Below are 17,845 nucleotides of genomic sequence, written 5' to 3' on the forward strand. Positions count from 1 at the left end.
CGATTAGGTGGCATTCAGGCCCGTTTCTATGCCCTCCCAGCAAGACCCGATGTTATTGCTTTAGATGCTGTTGTTACATGTATTGTTTTAGTCTGCCACAAAGATGCCTCTGAATTATTTGATCCCGGTTCCACCTTTTCTTATGTGTCATCATACTTTGCTCATTATTTGGGTACGCCCCATGAGTCTCTTGCTTCACCTGTTTATGTATCTACCCCAGTGAGCGATACTGTTGTTGTAGACCGTATGTACTGGTCGTGTGTGGTGACTATTGGGGGGCTGGAGATCTGAGTGGATCTTTTATTATTGTGTATGGTGGATTTTGATGTCATTTTGGGCATGGATTGGCTATCTCCGTGTCGTGCTATTCTGGACTATCATACCAAGACAGTCACATTGGCTATACTGGGTGTGCCACAAATTGGGTGGCGAGGTATGACTGATTATGTTCCTAGTAAAGTGATCTCTTTCTTGAAGGCCCAGCGTATGGTTGGGAAGGGTTGTCTTTCGTATCTAGACTTTGTGAGGGATGTCGGTGCTGAGACTCCCAATATTGATTCTGTTCCAGTTGTGAGAGATTTTCTCGATGTGTTTCCTACAGACCTGTCAGGCATGCCACCGGACAGGGATATTGATTTTGGTATTGACCTGGTACCGAGCACTCAGTCCATTTCTATTCCACCGTATCGTATGGCACCAACATAGTTGAAGGAATTAAAGAAGTAGCTTCAGGAACTCCTTGAAAAGGGGTTCATTCGGCCTAGTGTGTCACCTTGGGATGTGCCGGTTCTATTCGTGAAGAAGAAGGATGACACTATAAGGATGTGCATTGATTATAGGCAATTGAAAAAGGTAACAGTTAAGAACAAGTATTCCTTGCCTCGCATTGATGATTTATTCGACCAGTTTCAGGGAGCGACAGTTTTCTCCAAGATTGATCTTTGTTCAAGTTATCACCAGTTGAAGATCAGGGACTCGGATATTCTTAAGACGACTTTCAGGACCCGATATGGTCATTATGAGTTCTTGGTGATATTTTTTGGGCTGACCAATGCCCCAGCAACGTTCATGTATTTGATGAACAGCGTGTTCCGACCTTATCTCGACTCATTTGTCATAGTCTTCATTGATGATATTCTGGTGTATTCGTGTAGTCAGGAGGAGCATGTAGAGCATTTGAGAGTTGTGTTGCAGAGATTGAGGGAGGAGAAACTTTATCCAAAATTCTCCAAGTGTGAGTTTTGGCTCAATTTAGTGGCTTTATAGGGGCACGTGGTGTCCAGCGAGGGTATTCAGGTTGACTCGAAGAAGATAGAGGCGGTTCAGAGTTGGCCCAGACCTTCCTCAGCCACAGAAATTTGCAACTTTCTTGGTTTGGCAGGCTATTATCGCCGACTTTTTCAGGGATTCTCATTTATCGTATTGCCCTTGACCAAGTTGACTCAGAAAGGTGCTTCATTTGTGTGGTCGGATGAGTGTGAAGAGAGCTTTCAGAAGCTCAAGACAGCCTTGACCACAACTCCAGTGTTAGTTTTGCCATCAGCTTCAGGTTCATATACTGTGTATTGTGATGCTTCGAGAGTTGGAATTGGTTGTGTCTTGATGCAGGAGGGTAGAGTTATTGCTTATGCTTCTCGTCAGTTGAAGCCCCATGAGAAGAACTGCCCCATTCATGATTTGGAGTTGGCTTCCATAGTTCACGCGTTGAAAATTTGGAGGCATTACTTGTATGGTGTGTTTTGTGAGATGTTTATTGATCATCATAGTCTCTAGCACCTGTTCAAGTAGAAGGATCTTAATTTGAGGCAGCGGAGGTGGTTGTATCAGAAGGATCTTATGATATCACTATATTATACCATCCGGGAAAGGCCAATGTGGTGGCCGATGCTTTGAGCCGAAAGGCAGTGAGTATGGGGAGTTTGGCGTATATTCTAGTTGGGGAGAAACCTTTTGTAGTTGATGTTCAGGCCTTGGCCAATTGGTTTGTGAGGTTAGATATTTCGGAGCCTAGTCAGGTATTGGCTTGTGTGGTTTCTCGGTCTTCCTTATATGATCGCATCAGAGAGCGCCAGTATGATGATCCGCATTTGTTTGTCCTTAAGGACAGAGTTCAGCATGATGATGCCAGAGATGTGACCATTGGTGATGATGGGGTGTTGATGATGCAGGGCTGGATATGTGTGCCCAATGTAGATGGGCTTCGGGAGTTGATTCTGGAGGAGGCCCATAGCTCGCGGTATTCTATTCATCTGGGTGCCGCGAAGATGTATCAAGATTTGAGGCAACATTATTGGTCGAGGAGAATGAAGAAAGACATTGTGGGGTTTGTAGCTCGGTGTCTCACTTGTCAGCATGTTAAATATGAGCATCAGAGACCGGGTGGCTTGCTTCAACAGATGGATATTCTACAGTGGAAGTGGTAGAGGATCACTATGGACTTTGCAGTTGGACTTCCACGGACTTTGAAGGAGTTCGATGCTATTTGGGTGATTGTGGATCGGTTGACCAAGTCCGCGCACTTCATTCCTGTGTGTACTACCTATCTTCCGAGCGGTTGGCAGAGATCTATATCCGGGAGATTGTTTGGTTGTATGATGTCTCAATTTCCATCATCACAAATAGGGGCACTCAGTTTACATCGCTGTTTTGGAGGTCTGTGCAGCGAGAGTTGGGTACTCAGGTTGAGTTGAGCAAATCTTTTCACCCTCAGATAGGCGGGCAATCCGAGTGCACTATTCAGATATTAGAGGACATGTTGCGTGCTTGTGTCATTGATTTCGGAGGGTCATGGGATTAGTTTCTACCGCTTGCAGAGTTTGCTTATAACAACAACTACCAGTCGAGTATTCAGATGGCTCCATATGAGGCTTTGTATGAGAGGTAGTGTAGATCTCCAATTGGTTGGTTCGAGATGGGTGAGGCTAGACTATTGGGGATAGACTTGGTGCAGGATGCTTTAGAAAAGGTGAAGGTGATTCAGGAGAGGCTTCGTACAGCGCAGTCGAGGCAAAAGAGTTATGCTGATAGGAAGGATCGAGATGTGTCCTACATGGTTGGCGAGAAGGTTCTATTGGAGGTTTCTTCTATGAAGGGTGTTATGAGATTTAGGAAGAAAGGTAAGTTGAGTCCTTATTTCAATGGGCCTTTTGAGGTGCTTCGGAGGATTGAGGAGGTGGCTTATGAGCTTGCTTTGCCACCCATCTTGTCGAGTGTTTATCCGGTATTTCATGTTTCTATACTCCGGAAGTATATTGGGGATACGTCTCATGTTCTGGATTTTAGCATGGTTCAGTTGGATGATGATTTGACCTACGATATGGAGCTAGTAGCTATTTTGGGTTGTCAGGTTCGAAAGTTGAGATCAAATGATATAGCTTCAGTGAAAGTGCAGTGGAGAGGTCGGCCCATGGAGGAGGCTACCTGGGAGACCGAACGGGAGATGCGGAGCAGATATCCTCACATGTTTGAAGCTTCAGGTATGTTTCTTGACTCGTTCGAGGATGAACGTTTGTTTAAGTTGGGGAGGATGTGATGACCCGGCCAGTTGACTCATGAGTTACTGCTCTGTTTCCCCCATTTATGCTTATTATTGCTTTGTTTATCGGTCCTATATGTGATTGGGTTGGTTGCGAGTTCGGAAAGGATTTGGTAATGTTTGAGACACTTAGTCTCTTTTGAGGAAGCTTAAGTTGGAAAAGTCAACTGGATATTGACTTATGTGTTAGAGGGCTTAGATGTGAATTATGATGGTTCAGATAGCTTCAGGAGGAGATTTGGGACTTAGGAGCATGGTCGGAATGAGTTTTGGAGGTCCGGAGTAGATTTAGGCTTGAATTAGCGAAATTGGATTTTTGGCGATTTCCGGTTGATAGGTGAGATTTTGATATATAGGTTGGAATGGAATTCCGAGAGTTGCAGTAGTTCCGTTGTATTATTTGGGATGTGTGCGCAAAATTTCAGGTCATTCGGATGTGGTTTGGTTGGTTTTTTTTATCAAAAGCATAATTTAGAAGATTTTGGAATTCTTAGGCTTGAATCCGATGAGAATTTGGTGTTTTGATGTTGTTTTGAGCGTTCCAAAGGTTGGAACAAGTTTCAATGAGGTTATGAGATATGTTGGCATGTTAGGTTGAGGTCTCGGGAGCCTTGGGTGAGTTTTGGGTGGTCAATCGGACCATTTCATGAAGTTTAGAATTGCAGAAAATTGCAGATCAGTGCTGCAGAGAAATGACCTTTGCGTTCGCAAAGGGTCAGTTGATGAAGCTGGGATTTGAGCTTTTGCGCTCGCGGAGGTCTGGGCGTTTGGTCATCTTGTTCGTGCGAGGTTGACCGCGTTCGCGTAGAGGAAAAGTGGTCAGCTGGGTTTGAGGTATTTTATTCATCGCATTCGCGAGAGGGGGTAATGCGATCGCGAAGGGTGGTCTGAGTAAAGCATCGCGTTCGCGATGGGAAGGTCGCGATTAGGAAAGAGGAAATTTTGGTCAAAGTTATTTTGTTCTTCGCGAAAGCGAGGCTTTGATCAAGTTCGCGATGAAGGATTTCAGGCCTGGGCAGAAGGTTTAAATAGTCGTCTTGTCCGCGATTTTGGGGTTTATTTCTTCCATTGTTGATCGTTTTTGGAGCTTTTTGAAGAGGATTGAAGAGGGGTTCAATGGGAATCACTTGAAGGTAAGATTCATGGACTTAAAACTCGATTCTAATGTGAAATCTACCTAATTAATCATGGAATCTAAGCCTAAAATTGAAGAACTAGGGCTTGAAATTTGGAGAGTCAGAATTGGGATTTGAGGAGTCATTTGTGGATGAATTTTGATACTTTTAGTATGAATGAACTCAGGGAGAGATAAGGAATCCATTGATGTGAATTTTGTCGGAATCCGAGACGTGGGCCCGAGGGTCGGGTTTTGGTAATTTTGGGATTTGTGTTGTAAATTGATTATTTTCGCTTGGGCTTCGTTCTCTTAGCATATTTTGACGTCGTGGTTCTGATTTTGGATAGATTTGACGTGAGTGGAGGCCGATTCGAGGGGCAAAGGCATCGCGGGCTAGAGTTTGGTGAGTAATTGTTGTAAATGATGTCCTGAGAGTATGAAACCCCGGATTTCACATCGTTGTGCTATATTGAGGTGACGCACATGCTTGATGACGAGTGTGGGATCGTGCACTGTTGGGGGATTGTGACTTAGTCCGTCCCAAATGATTATTTTACCGCGTATTTGACTGAAATCTATTTGCTATCATTATGATTGGAGCTAAATGCCATATTTGGGCCTCGTGCCATCTATTTGAAACCTTCTGGGATTTTTATTGATATTTCCTCACTGTTTTGACTTTATACTAGAACTCAGTCATGTTATATTTCCACTGTTTTCATACTCAGCCATGTTTACTATGTTTTAACACTTAAGTGATCTTTAATGATAATTGGGATGAGAATCATGTTTTACTACTGCCGAGTGACTTGTGAGAATTTTTGACTGAGTAAGGCCGAGGGCCTATGTTGTGAGGAAACACTGATCATGATTATGAGGCCGAGGGCCTGAGATATGTATGTCATGATGTGGCTAGTTGATATGAGGCTGAAAGCCTAGTGATGATGTCACGAGATGGCTTGATATTGCGCTTGGGCCGTAAGCGGCCCCTCTAGGAGTCCGCACACTCCCAGTGAGCGCGGGTACCCATTGTGATGTGAGATTTAGCCCGAGAGGCTGGTATTGTTCTGAGATGTTTCCCGAGCGGTAGATTTATTGATACTGTGCCCGATGGGCGAACCTTTATGTGTTTATCTTTCTTATTTGCCTGTCATTTACCTACTTAAATTGTTGAAAAGGCTTTTCATGAAGTTTAAGTTGAATTAAAATGACCCTCACATATCTTTACTAATTTACTGGTTTTACTGCTTCATTATAGCCTGTAATGTACCTTACGTGATTTTCTGTTTTCAGTCTTTATTTATGATTATTACTCACTAAGTTGGAGTACTCACTTTACTCCCTGCACCTCGTGTGCAGATTCAGGCGCATCTGGTCCTGCTCCCGAGTGTTGATCTTTCCAGCTTAGGCAGATCCGAAGATTCTCTAGGTAGCTGGTGGCGTTCACAACCCAGAGCTTCTTCCCTATCTTATGTCTCCTTGTTTTTGTTTTGTATTGAACTCTGTAGAATTATCTTGATTATTCCGGATTTTTAGATGCTCATGACTAGTGACACCCCGATATCGGGCCGTGTTGGGTTATTCTTCCGCATAGTTGTACTGTTGACTGCTTAAATGTTGGATTATTTATCATGTTTTAGACTTAAATTCTCATTGTTAACTGCTTAAAACTGAAATGGGTAAGTGTCGGCTGGCCTTGTCTTCACGAGAGGCGCCATCACGATCAGGTACGGGTTTAGGGCCGTGACAATGCCTCGCCAGTATTTGTCTCTCTTTCTTCTTTAACATGTTACACAACAGATCTAGTAGAGCTACAATATTTGTTTGCAGTAGAACAAAAAGAGGGTAATTGGTTTGATCAATGTATGAATCTCTAAGTCCTAAGGTTGCGTATAAATACTTTGTAGGAGACCGTTACTGAAGAGATTTGTCAACCCAAAAGATTTGATCCTTGAAAAGAAATTGATTATTTCCAAGAGTAAGGTTAATTCCCGTTATTCTTCCTTGATGTGTGGGCTCTGACAGCTTTCCATCTTCAAGCCTTGATAGCTCCGGATTTGCTACTTAAATCAGGGTCTTTTCATCTTCAATGCTTCATTTCCTTTTTAACTCTTCAGGCAATCTCTGATTGATTTTCTTGCCGTCTTTTCCTTTTAGATGCTTCAATCAACCTTTGATTGATTTCTCCCTTCAGCTTCGATTATTTCTCTTTCTGCACTTCAATCCTTTGAGTCCCTACACCAAAAGCAATTATATAGTTTTTCATCATTAAAACTAAAATCTAACAATCTCCCCCTTTTTGATGATGACAAAAAATAATATATATAAACATCAGTTAACTTTCCTATATTTTACTCCCCCTCAATGAGTTCAGTTGACTCCCCCTCAATAGGTTCCATTGGGAATACTTTCTTTAGTCGACTTCTCCTGTAGTATCTATAGTCGACTCCCCCTGCAATGAATGTGCCTGCACAAATATATGGATAACAGCTTTCTCCCTCTTTTTGACATCAGCAAAGAGGAGATAACAAGAAACAATAATACAGTAAAACATAATTGTAGCAGGAAATGCATTATATGCATGCAGAGTTATAGGAAAACAAGAAAAGAAAAAAATATCCAACGACTGGTTATCCAGTCCAAAATAGCACAACAAAAAAATTGTTTGAAACTTCCACACTAACGATATAGGAAATAAGTAAGAGTGTTGCAAATCGCCTCCTTTAGTTGTTCAAAGCTAGCATTGGCTGAGATAGTCACTCCATCAAGCTTATCGTGTACTTCCTTGAATGCCTTGACTGTATTTTCCCTAATCTGAGGATTGTAACCCTTATCTTGGAAACCTTAGACCCTGTCTTTTTGGAGATTGCGTGAATGTCCCCAACAGTGGAATGAGTAGCAGTAATAAGATATCTGATGGTGGTCAGCTATTTGTCAATGGCAGTCAGTTTCTCAGTAAGGTCAGGATTACTAAGGCTGTGATGGGAAACAGAGGCTTTGGTCTTGGGATCATGCTGAACATACTTAACCTCTTAACCCAAGAGCCCTTCACACACACATATCCCATACTAGCAAACGCCTTAGAATTGTAAGATTTTGAAACTGAGATGACGGGATAGTTAGAGATAGAGATATTATGAGCTTCCAGAATGTGAATGATGGGCATGCCATAGGACAAACTGGTAGGATCATCAGCACTTTCAATCATAAAATTTATGACCCAGGAGAACAGTTTGACCTTGAGTTTGATCACAAGGCAATAGACAAGAAAAATATCCTTTTGAGAGAAGGTAGAGAAAGAACCAGTACGGGGGAGCAGAGTAGTTGCAACAATGTGGGCCTAGGACACGAGTTTCAAAGCTAACATCACTTGGACCTAACTGGTTTGGGAGGGATTCAGAAGAACACTCAGCAATACATCGTTTTGCTTGATCAAAGGTGATTTCAAAATCATCAGGCCATGAATTTTTGAAAAGCATGGGAAAACCAAAACACTTGCATTGGAAGATCTAATCAAACATGGCACAATAAAGAACAATGCTCTTTCCTAACACTAAGAATTCCAACTTGTTAGACTTACTAGAGCGAAGATTTCCATAAAACATTCTTACAAGGGGTTCATAGACTTTAGAAGGGGAACAAAGAGGAATTTTGACCAACGTTGATAAATAAACAAATCTTTTACCTTACAATTTAGGGCTTCCATGTCGTCAAGGTCGACTATTCTGGCATGAGCGATTGGCTTGTCTTTCAGAGCAATGAAAAAATCCTTGTTTGGAGAATCCCAGAAATTTAGGTCAGATTCTAAAGAACTTGAAGATCAAATTTTGATTACTTTGGAGTAAAGGACTCAGGAGGTTCTTCCAAAGGTCTTTTTTCCAGGGCTTTTTCTCCTCAAGGATGAGAATGATCTGAGAATTCTGCTTGAGAGGAGGCAAAACCCTCTGAGTGTTCGGACCCTATGTCCACCTGTTCTGGAGGCTGGGAAGGGGGTTTTGTTCTAAAGCGAGTACTTTTTCTGATGGAGGTAGGGGTTCTTAGAGTGTTTAGCAATGGAGGAAATTGGTTGAGGAGAGTTTGGAGAGGGGTTCTAGGTAATGAGAATGATGAAGATTGAAGAAGGGTTTCAAAGATTAAAAGAGGGGGTTTCTGACAATTGAGTACAGGAAAGGAAAGGGTGTCAGTTTAACAGGCGTGATGATTGGTTTTCCTTTCTTGAACGCTGCAACTGATGTGAAAAGAGAGGAAAAGTGAGGAAATTCGGAAGGCACTATTAATGACTATAAAAAGACAAAATTTAAACATTAGACATACAAAATATAAAAATATCACATAGTTCTTAATATTAATAATCAATGGAAATAATACCAAGTAATTCTCTTAGAAAGAAAAATCTGTCTTCAAGTAAAAGTTTAGTAAAAATATCTGCTAACTGATCAGTAGTTCCAACAAAAAATATTTCTATATTTCCCTTAAGAACATGATCTCTAATGAAATGATGCTTGATATCTATATGCTTTGCCCTAGAGTGATGCAAAGAATTTTTTGAGAGACATATAGCACTAGAGTTATCATAGAAAATTTGAATGGGTTTAAAGAACAATTCATAGTCATCCAATTGATGAGACATCCATAGTAATTGTGCACAGATAAACGATAGTTTCTATTGGTTAGAAGGAGTATTATTTCTTTCGAAATATGTCAATTCTATTGACACTAGGGATGGCGAATGAGCGGGTCGGGTAGGATATGGACAAATCGAAAATGGGTAATTTCTTGCTGGAATATACTCTTACTCCTTGCTAGTTACTAGACATGGATTGCGGAGATTGTGATATATAGCTTGCTGAATATTAATCTTTTGATTCTCAGGTATATAGCTCGTTTCTTGCGTAAATTATACTTCTTCCGTTCCAATTTATGTGAATCTGTTTGACTGGGCACGAAGTTTAAGAAAAAATAAAAAACTTTAGGAATTTGTGGTCCTACACAAGTCAAAAGGGGGTCCAGAGTATTTGTGTGGTTATAAATGCTTTTCATTAAGGCTAGAATTGGATGTTTAAGCTAAATTGTTTTCAAATTTAAAAAGGGGACATTCTTTTTGGAACGAACCAAAAAGAAAATAGGTTCACATAAACTGGAACGGAGGGAGTAATATTGCTGAAAAAGTCAGCATTCCTTTCGATTTTTCTATCATGTCAAATTAATTCAAGTAATTGTATTTTTTTTTTGTTAAAACTCAGCATTAGTCTTGGGACAATATCTAAATTTATAAGCTACAGATTGATGCTGATCAATCACTACGGTGTTAAAAAAAAATGCATCCATATTATATTGTACAATTAATTCGATGCTAAATGAGACGTTTATAAAAGTATTAAAGAAAAGTAATAAATTTTATCTTTGAAAGTTGGATAAAGTTTAAAACTAAAACGAGATTATGTACATATTAGACACTACTATCCAATTAGTTGCTTAATATTTGGATTGAACATTCTTTTTTGTGTCTGTCTATGATGAGTGGTTATCCCAACTTGCAAATGCAGGGTTTTGATTCTTCTATATTAACTTAAGCATTATCATGATAGATATTTAGGTCATTTATAAAATTCGATTAACTAGATAAAGCCTACAAGTTAGTGTAGAAGTCTCTCTTGACAATTATATATACCTCGTTGTGGTTGTCATTTTGAGGCAAACGAGTTGGGAATTAGAGTTCTCTCAAAAACAAACTGTTCTCTCTTCTATTGTTTCTCCAGCATATGTAACTTACTGCTAGTTGGTTTTTGGGTTCATACAGAAATTACTTTGATAGAAATGAGTTGAAAGAACTTGTGGAATCTAAGACAGAGAAACCTAAGAATCAAAGATTGAATAGTGGAATCTTAGACAATATATATAGTAATCTCGTGTTTATGGAGTCTAAGTCTTAAATAGGGGAAGCATTTTTTCTATCATTCACTCGCATTACCAATCTTTTCACACATAATGTTTTGTTTAACAGTTATGTACATACAAGGAGTTTGAAGCATATATACACAGTAAACACACCACATAAAATATAAACAAGGTGAACAACAATAGTGTTTAAAGAAGAATTAATAGCAAATTCCCATGCACCAAAGCTTCCCAGCTATTTAAGCAGTTGGATAAGAAGCTTGCATAGCAATTCCACAAGTTCCTTCTGCAGCATCAATATCTCTTTGCATTCTAATATAACCGTTCTCTCCCCAACTAGTCCCCCACGAGTTCTTCACTAACCAATATTTTGTCCCGTCACTAGTTTTCCCATATCCTATTGCTGTAACACCATGATCTAACTCAGTTCCACATTCTCCAGTAAAAACACTGCTAGAGTAGAACTGAAAATCTGATCCACTAGCATCAATGGCAACAGATACAGGTTGGTTAGCAACTGCACTCAACAGAGCAGATTCACTATTGGCTGGAACATCTTCATAGCCAGTAATCTTGGCAACATGGTTGGATTCCTTTCTAGTTTTGCAAGTGCCATCGGTCCCCTCGTATGGATAATTTGATTCGGTAGTAAGTCCATGGTTCTTGATGATGAACGTAAAAGCATCATCCATAAGACCTCCCTCACATCCCATATCAGAACTTGTATCGCAATCCACGAGTTCTTGCTCAGATAAAGATATTAACTTACCTGTTTTGATCTTGTTGATCCCCTCAGTAGCAGCAACAGCAGAAAATTGAAAATGTGGAATTTTGCCAAGGTGGAGATTTGTTGAAGTTTGGCAAAATGCCAAAGTCCCACATTGGTTGGGAGTTAAGTTTGGGGGGGATTTTTCCCCTATAAAAGAAGGCCTAATGTTTAGGATTGAAATACACCTCTCATTTGCCTTCTCATCTGTTTAAGGCATTTGTATCTTCTCTCTTTAGTATTATTTCACTTGTATTTTTGGAGTGAAATAAAATATTGGTTGTGTCCGAGGAGTAGGCAAAATTAGCCGAACCTCGTAAATTCTGGTGTTCCCTTTATTGTTGTTTTATTGTCTTATTTATTATTTGGTGGCTGTCATAATTTTTGGTATAGTAGTTGTGACTTATTCACACTATATACATTTGGCTTCCGCAACAATTGGTATCAGAGCCAAGGTACTGTCTAAGTATGCTCTGTGGTTGCAGCATAGTCTGATCTTCCACATCAGAAAAGATTTATCTTGGTAACTGAGTCAAGGTTCTGTCTGAGTATGCTCTGTAGTTGCAGCTTAGTCTGATCTTCTACATCAGAAAGGAAATAATCTTGATTTGTGTCGTCAGCTATTAAATAATATTTGTGTCAAATATGGGGGACAATAAACAAGAAGAATCTACATCAAGTGTCAACAATACGTCATCATTGGCATCTTCGCTTATGACAAGAATTGTGTCAAATGCGAAATTTGCGGTAGAAATTTTTGACGGGTCCGGACATTTTGGGATGTGGCAAGGCGAGGTTCTAGATGTCCTTTTTCAACAAGGGCTAGATCTGGCCATTGAAGAAAAGAAACCAGATGTTATTGGAGAAGAAGATTGGAGAATTATCAACCGTGTTGCTTGCGGTACCATTCGATCCTACCTTGCTAGAGAGCAGAAATATCCATACACAAAGGAAACTTCTGCAAGTAAATTATGGAAAGCACTGGAGGATAAATTTTTGAAGAAAAACAGTCAAAATAAATTGTACATGAAGAAGAGACTGTTTCACTTCACCTATGTTCCTGGTACCACGATGAATGAACATATCACCAGTTTCAATAAGTTGGTCACAGATTTGCAAAATATGGATACAACTTATGATGATGGTGACTTGGCCTTAATGTTGTTGGCGTCACTTCCTGATGAGTACGAGCACCTTGAAACTACTCTACTCCATGGAAATGACGAAATTTCTCTCAGAGAAGTTTGTTCAGCTTTGTACAGCTATGAACAAAGAAAGCGAGAAAAACAGAAGGGCGGAGAAGGAGAAGCACTGTTTGTGAGGGGTCGTCCTCAAAATCAAACGAGGACAAAGAAGGGAAGATCCAAGTCAAGATCCAGACCCAGTAAAGATGAATGTGCCTTTTGTCGAGAAAAAGGGCACTGGAAGAAAGACTGTCCGAAGTTGAAGAATAAGGCCAAACATAACAATGGAAAGGCTATTATGGATTCAAATGTAGCTGATTGTGATGATTCAGACTTCTCATTAGTTACAACAGAGTCATCAACATCATCAGACATATGGTTGATGGACTCGGCTTGTAGCTATCATATGTGTCCCAACAGGGACTGGTTCATGGAATTTCAAGAAGGAGAATATGGAGTCATCCACACAGCGGATAACAGCCCTCTTACCTCATATGGCATTGGTTCAATACGATTAAGGAACCATGATGGAATGATCAGAACATTGATAGATGTTCGATATGTACCGGATTTGAAGAAGAATCTCATCTCTGTGGGAGCCCTAGAATCAAAAGGGTTCAAAATCATTGCAGAAAATGGAGTGATGAGAGTATGCTCCGGTGCACTAGTGGTAATGAAGGCTAATCGGAAGAATAATAATATGTACCGCTATCGTGGCAGTACAGTTATTGGGACAGCGACAGTAACATCCAGTGACGACAAAGAGGCAGAAGCAACCAAGCTATGGCACATGCGCTTGGGACATGCTGGAGGAAAATCCTTGAAAACTCTATCAGATCAAGGATTGTTAAAAGGAGTAAAGGCTTGCAACTTGGAGTTTTGTGAGCATTGTGTCAAAGGGAAACAGACAAGGGTTAAATTTGGTACAGCGATCCATAATACTAAAGGCATTTTGGATTATGTACACTCTGATGTTTGGGGTCCTTCCAAAACACCTTCATTGGGTGGGAAGCACTATTTTGTAACCTTTGTTGATGATTTTTCTCGAAGAGTGTGGGTGTATACAATGAAAAACAAGGATGAAGTGCTGGGAATTTTTCTCAAATGGAAGACGATGGTGGAGAATCAAACAGGCAGGAGGATCAAGTGTATTCGCACAGACAATGGAGGTGAATACAAAAATGATCATTTCAATAAGGTCTGTGAAAATGATGGCATCGTCCGACACTTCACTGTTAGACATACACCACAACAGAATGGAGTGGCAGAACGTATGAACCGGACCTTGCTGGAGAAGGTACGGTGTATGTTGTCCAATGCTGGCTTGGGCAAAGAATTTTGGGCTGAGGCAATTACATATGCATGTCACCTCATTAATCGTCTACCATCTGCTGCTATTGATGGCAAAACACCATTTGAAAAATGGTACGGAAAACCTGCTGTAGATTATAACTCTTTGCACGTGTTTGGCTCAACTGCATATTATCATGTGACGGAGTCAAAATTGGATCCAAGGGCAAAGAAGGCTATTTTTATGGGAATTACTTCTGGAGTCAAAGGATATCGCTTATGGTGCCCTATGACAAAGAAAGTAATATTCAGCAGAGATGTTACCTTTGATGAATTTGCTATGGTAAATAAGGTAACAGAAGATACCAAACAAAATGAAGGTGCTTCTAAGCAGGTGGAGTTTGAGGGAAAATTTATTTTTCCTACACAAGAAGCAGAGGAGGAAACAAATGAAGATTACCCTCTGGAAGGAGAGCCAGTAGAGGAGATTCCAACTCAGGAATCTCAACAACAACTTGAATCAATAGCAACCAGCAGGCCAAAAAGAACAATAACGAAACCTGTTCGTCTCATAGAGACGGTTGCTTGTGCAACCTCAATTGTAGCTGATGATGTTCCTACTACTTATAAAGACGCTGTCCAAAGTTCAGAAGAAGATAAGTGGAGGATTGCCATGAATGATGAAATACAGTCCCTTCATCAGAATCATACATGGAGATTGGCCAATCTCCCGAAGGGAAAGAAAGCAATTGGGTGCAAATGGGTATTTGCAAAGAAGGAAGGATTTCCTAACCAAGTAGATGTTCGCTACAAAGCAAGATTGGTGGCCAAAGGATATGCTCAAAAGGAGGGAATTGATTACAATGAAGTGTTTTCTCCAGTTGTAAAACATTCCTCCATTAGAATTATGTTGGCTTTGGTAGCACAATTGGATTTGGAACTAGTTCAGATGGATGTAAAAACTGCGTTTTTACATGGAAACTTGGAGGAGGAAATCTACATGACTCAGCCAGAAGGATTCAAAGTTGCTGGAAAAGAAAATATGGTGTGCAAACTTGAAAAATCGTTGTACGGATTGAAACAATCTTCTAGACAATGGTACAAGCGATTTGACGAGTTTATGTTGCGGCAAGGGTACAAGAGAAGCAAATACGATCATTGTGTGTATTTGCACAAGCTTAAAGATGGTTCCTTTGTATATCTTCTCCTATATGTTGATGATATGTTGATAGCTTCCAAGAATTCGGAAGAAATTGATAAGTTGAAGATTCAACTGAAGAAGGAGTTCGAGATGAAGGATTTGGGTGAGGCAAAGAAAATTCTTGGCATGGAGATAATTAGAGATAGACGTTCAAAAAAACTCTGTTTATCTCAAAAGGAATATTTGAAGAGAGTACTTCAACGTTTTGGCATAGATGACAAGACTAAGCCAGTTAGTACTCCACTTGCTTCCCATTTTAAGCTAAGTACTACTATGTCGCCAATGGATGAAGCTGAACGAGAGTATATGTCAAAGGTACCATACGCAAATGTTGTTGGTAGCTTGATGTATGCAATGGTTTGCACAAGGCCTGACATTTCACAAGCTGTTGGAGTTATTAGCAGATATATGCACAATCCAGGGCAGGAGCATTGGCAAGCTGTGAAGTGGATTCTACGGTATATTCATAATACTGTAGATGTCGGGTTAGTTTTTGAGCAGGAAGACAATCAGTTTGTAGTTGGATATTGTGACTCAGATTTTGCGGGTGATATGGACAAACGAAGATCAACTACTGGTTATGTGTTTACTTTTGCAAAGGCACCAGTTAGTTGGAAGTCTACTTTGCAGTCAACAGTTGCTTTGTCTACAACAGAGGCAGAGTACATGGCTATTACAGATGCTGTGAAAGAGGCAATTTGGCTTCAAGGATTGCTAAAGGAGCTTGGTGTTGAACAAAAAGGTATCACAATTTTTTGTGATAGTCAAAGTGCTATTCAATTAGCGAAGAACCAAGTTTATCATGCAAGGACGAAGCACATTGATGTTCGGTATCATTTCGTACGAGAAATCATAGAAGAAGGTGGAGTCACGGTGAAGAAAATTCATACTACAGAGAATCCTGCTGATATGCTGACAAAGGTGGTGACTGCGGTCAAGTTTCAACATTGTTTGGATTTGATCAACATTGTTGAACACTGAAGATTGAAGATGAAGACACAACCAAAATTTGTTATTGAGAGAGAATTGAAAATGTGGAATTTTGCCAAGGTGGAGATTTGTTGAAGTTTGGCAAAATGCCAAAGTCCCACATTGGTTGGGAGTTAAGTTTGGGGGGGATTTTTCCCCTATAAAAGAAGGCCTAATGTTTAGGATTGAAATACACCTCTCATTTGCCTTCTCATCTGTTTAAGGCATTTGTATCTTCTCTCTTTAGTATTATTTCACTTGTATTTTTGGAGTGAAATAAAATATTGGTTGTGTCCGAGGAGTAGGCAAAATTAGCCGAACCTCGTAAATTCTGGTGTTCCCTTTATTGTTGTTTTATTGTCTTATTTATTATTTGGTGGCTGTCATAATTTTTGGTATAGTAGTTGTGACTTATTCACACTATATACATTTGGCTTCCGCAACAGCATATACATTAAAGAAAATGTTATTATTTACATGACCAAATTACTTGACTTACCACACTGCCCTTGGTCCTTAACACCAGTAACAGCGCCCTTCGTTCTCCAATCTATGGTGGCGGGAGCAGTCACATTTTCATACCTGAATGATACGGTTTTTGATGACTTCTGATGAGAAGACATTTTGTATCCGTTGTGAGTCGCTCTAAATTCCTCATTTGTTAAATCTGCAAATTCGTTGATGCCCAACTTATAAGGCCTGATTCCTGCCTTGTTGACTGACTCAATGTAATCAACGTTGTCCTTGAATATTTTTAACCTCTTTGCCTTCTCTGCATCATCTCTGTACACACGTCCAAAGCGAGCCATCCAGTACTCGTGTTTCTGGACCATTGATGCTTCGTTCAAGTCACGAGATGTGGTTTGAGAAGCCCACATTCCTAACACTAGTAGAGCTACAAAAGCAAGCTTCCAATTGGATATCAAAGCCATTTTTCACTACCTGAATTTTTCTGTTGAATCTAGCATGTCTCTGTTTGAATGTTGTGGATGAAATACTTAGAGTGACTGGTATTTATAGTACTAACGTTGTGGTTATATTAAGGTAACTCAAAATATTATAATTTTTCCTTGATGATTGAATTCCCCAGAAAGCCCGGCAAGTTATGTATGATATTGATTGTGAAAATAAAGGTGGATCAGGCACGCTGTTTGATGTCCCCAGACGATATCTTGCAATAAACTTTTCATTTGCAACTATCTGACAAGTTCTCGTTCCATATTAGCTTTGGAACATAATTTTGGAACTATAGGCACTAAAGAAATCCTTTATTGACAAAGTTTTCTGATTTAGGGATGGAGAACTTGATCACTATGCTTTCCTATTTGTAAATAATAATCACTTCTGTTTTGTCCTTAAATGTGATAGGAAAAGGAACCAAAAGAAGAATAAATACCCAGAAAAAATAAAAAGAAGAGAGAGGCCATCACAGCAGTTTGCCCTTTAGGCAACAGGAAAGAAAATATTTCAATACTGGCATGCCGTCTTTGTTTTATGAGATTACATTATTTTCTTGAGTAAACAAATCAAGAAATATTTCTAGAGAGTGTCACCTTTTTATCGTTATTTCCATGACTGGCATGCATTTTAGTAGTTTAATGGTTTTCAGTTCTAACGATTGCAAAATTAAGGATATCACTTGGTCTCATATGGAAATGCTCAAAATTATACCGAAGGGAGAACGGGGAAGAAGAAACCACTCATAAAGAGTGAACATCTTCATTTAAAATAAGGCCCTTGATATGCACAAAATTTCAGTATGTACAACAGCTATGCCTCAAGCCCGAACTAGTTGTGGTTGGCACCAATTCCAATCTGTACAAGTCCAAATTCATATAAAATTTGAAATATAACATGTGTTTCAGCTCAATTGCGAGCGATGCCT

General features: G+C 39.9%; 1 protein-coding gene across 1 annotated transcript; it reads right to left on the reverse strand.

Moving 5' to 3' along the window:
- Positions 1 to 10,789: 10,789 nt before the first annotated feature.
- On the reverse strand, positions 10,790 to 16,892 carry LOC104224424 (senescence-specific cysteine protease SAG39-like). Its single transcript, XM_070167401.1, has 2 exons — positions 16,457 to 16,892; positions 10,790 to 11,376 (listed from the first exon to the last, which is right to left on the reverse strand). Exons 1-2 carry the CDS (start codon positions 16,890 to 16,892, stop codon positions 10,790 to 10,792), a joined length of 1,023 nt encoding a protein of 340 aa, XP_070023502.1.
- Between the last annotated feature and the right edge of the window lie 953 nt (positions 16,893 to 17,845).

The sequence above is a fragment of the Nicotiana sylvestris genome, chromosome 2 (genome assembly GCF_000393655.2).
Source record: "Nicotiana sylvestris chromosome 2, ASM39365v2, whole genome shotgun sequence".
Taxonomy (NCBI): Eukaryota; Viridiplantae; Streptophyta; class Magnoliopsida; order Solanales; family Solanaceae; genus Nicotiana; species Nicotiana sylvestris.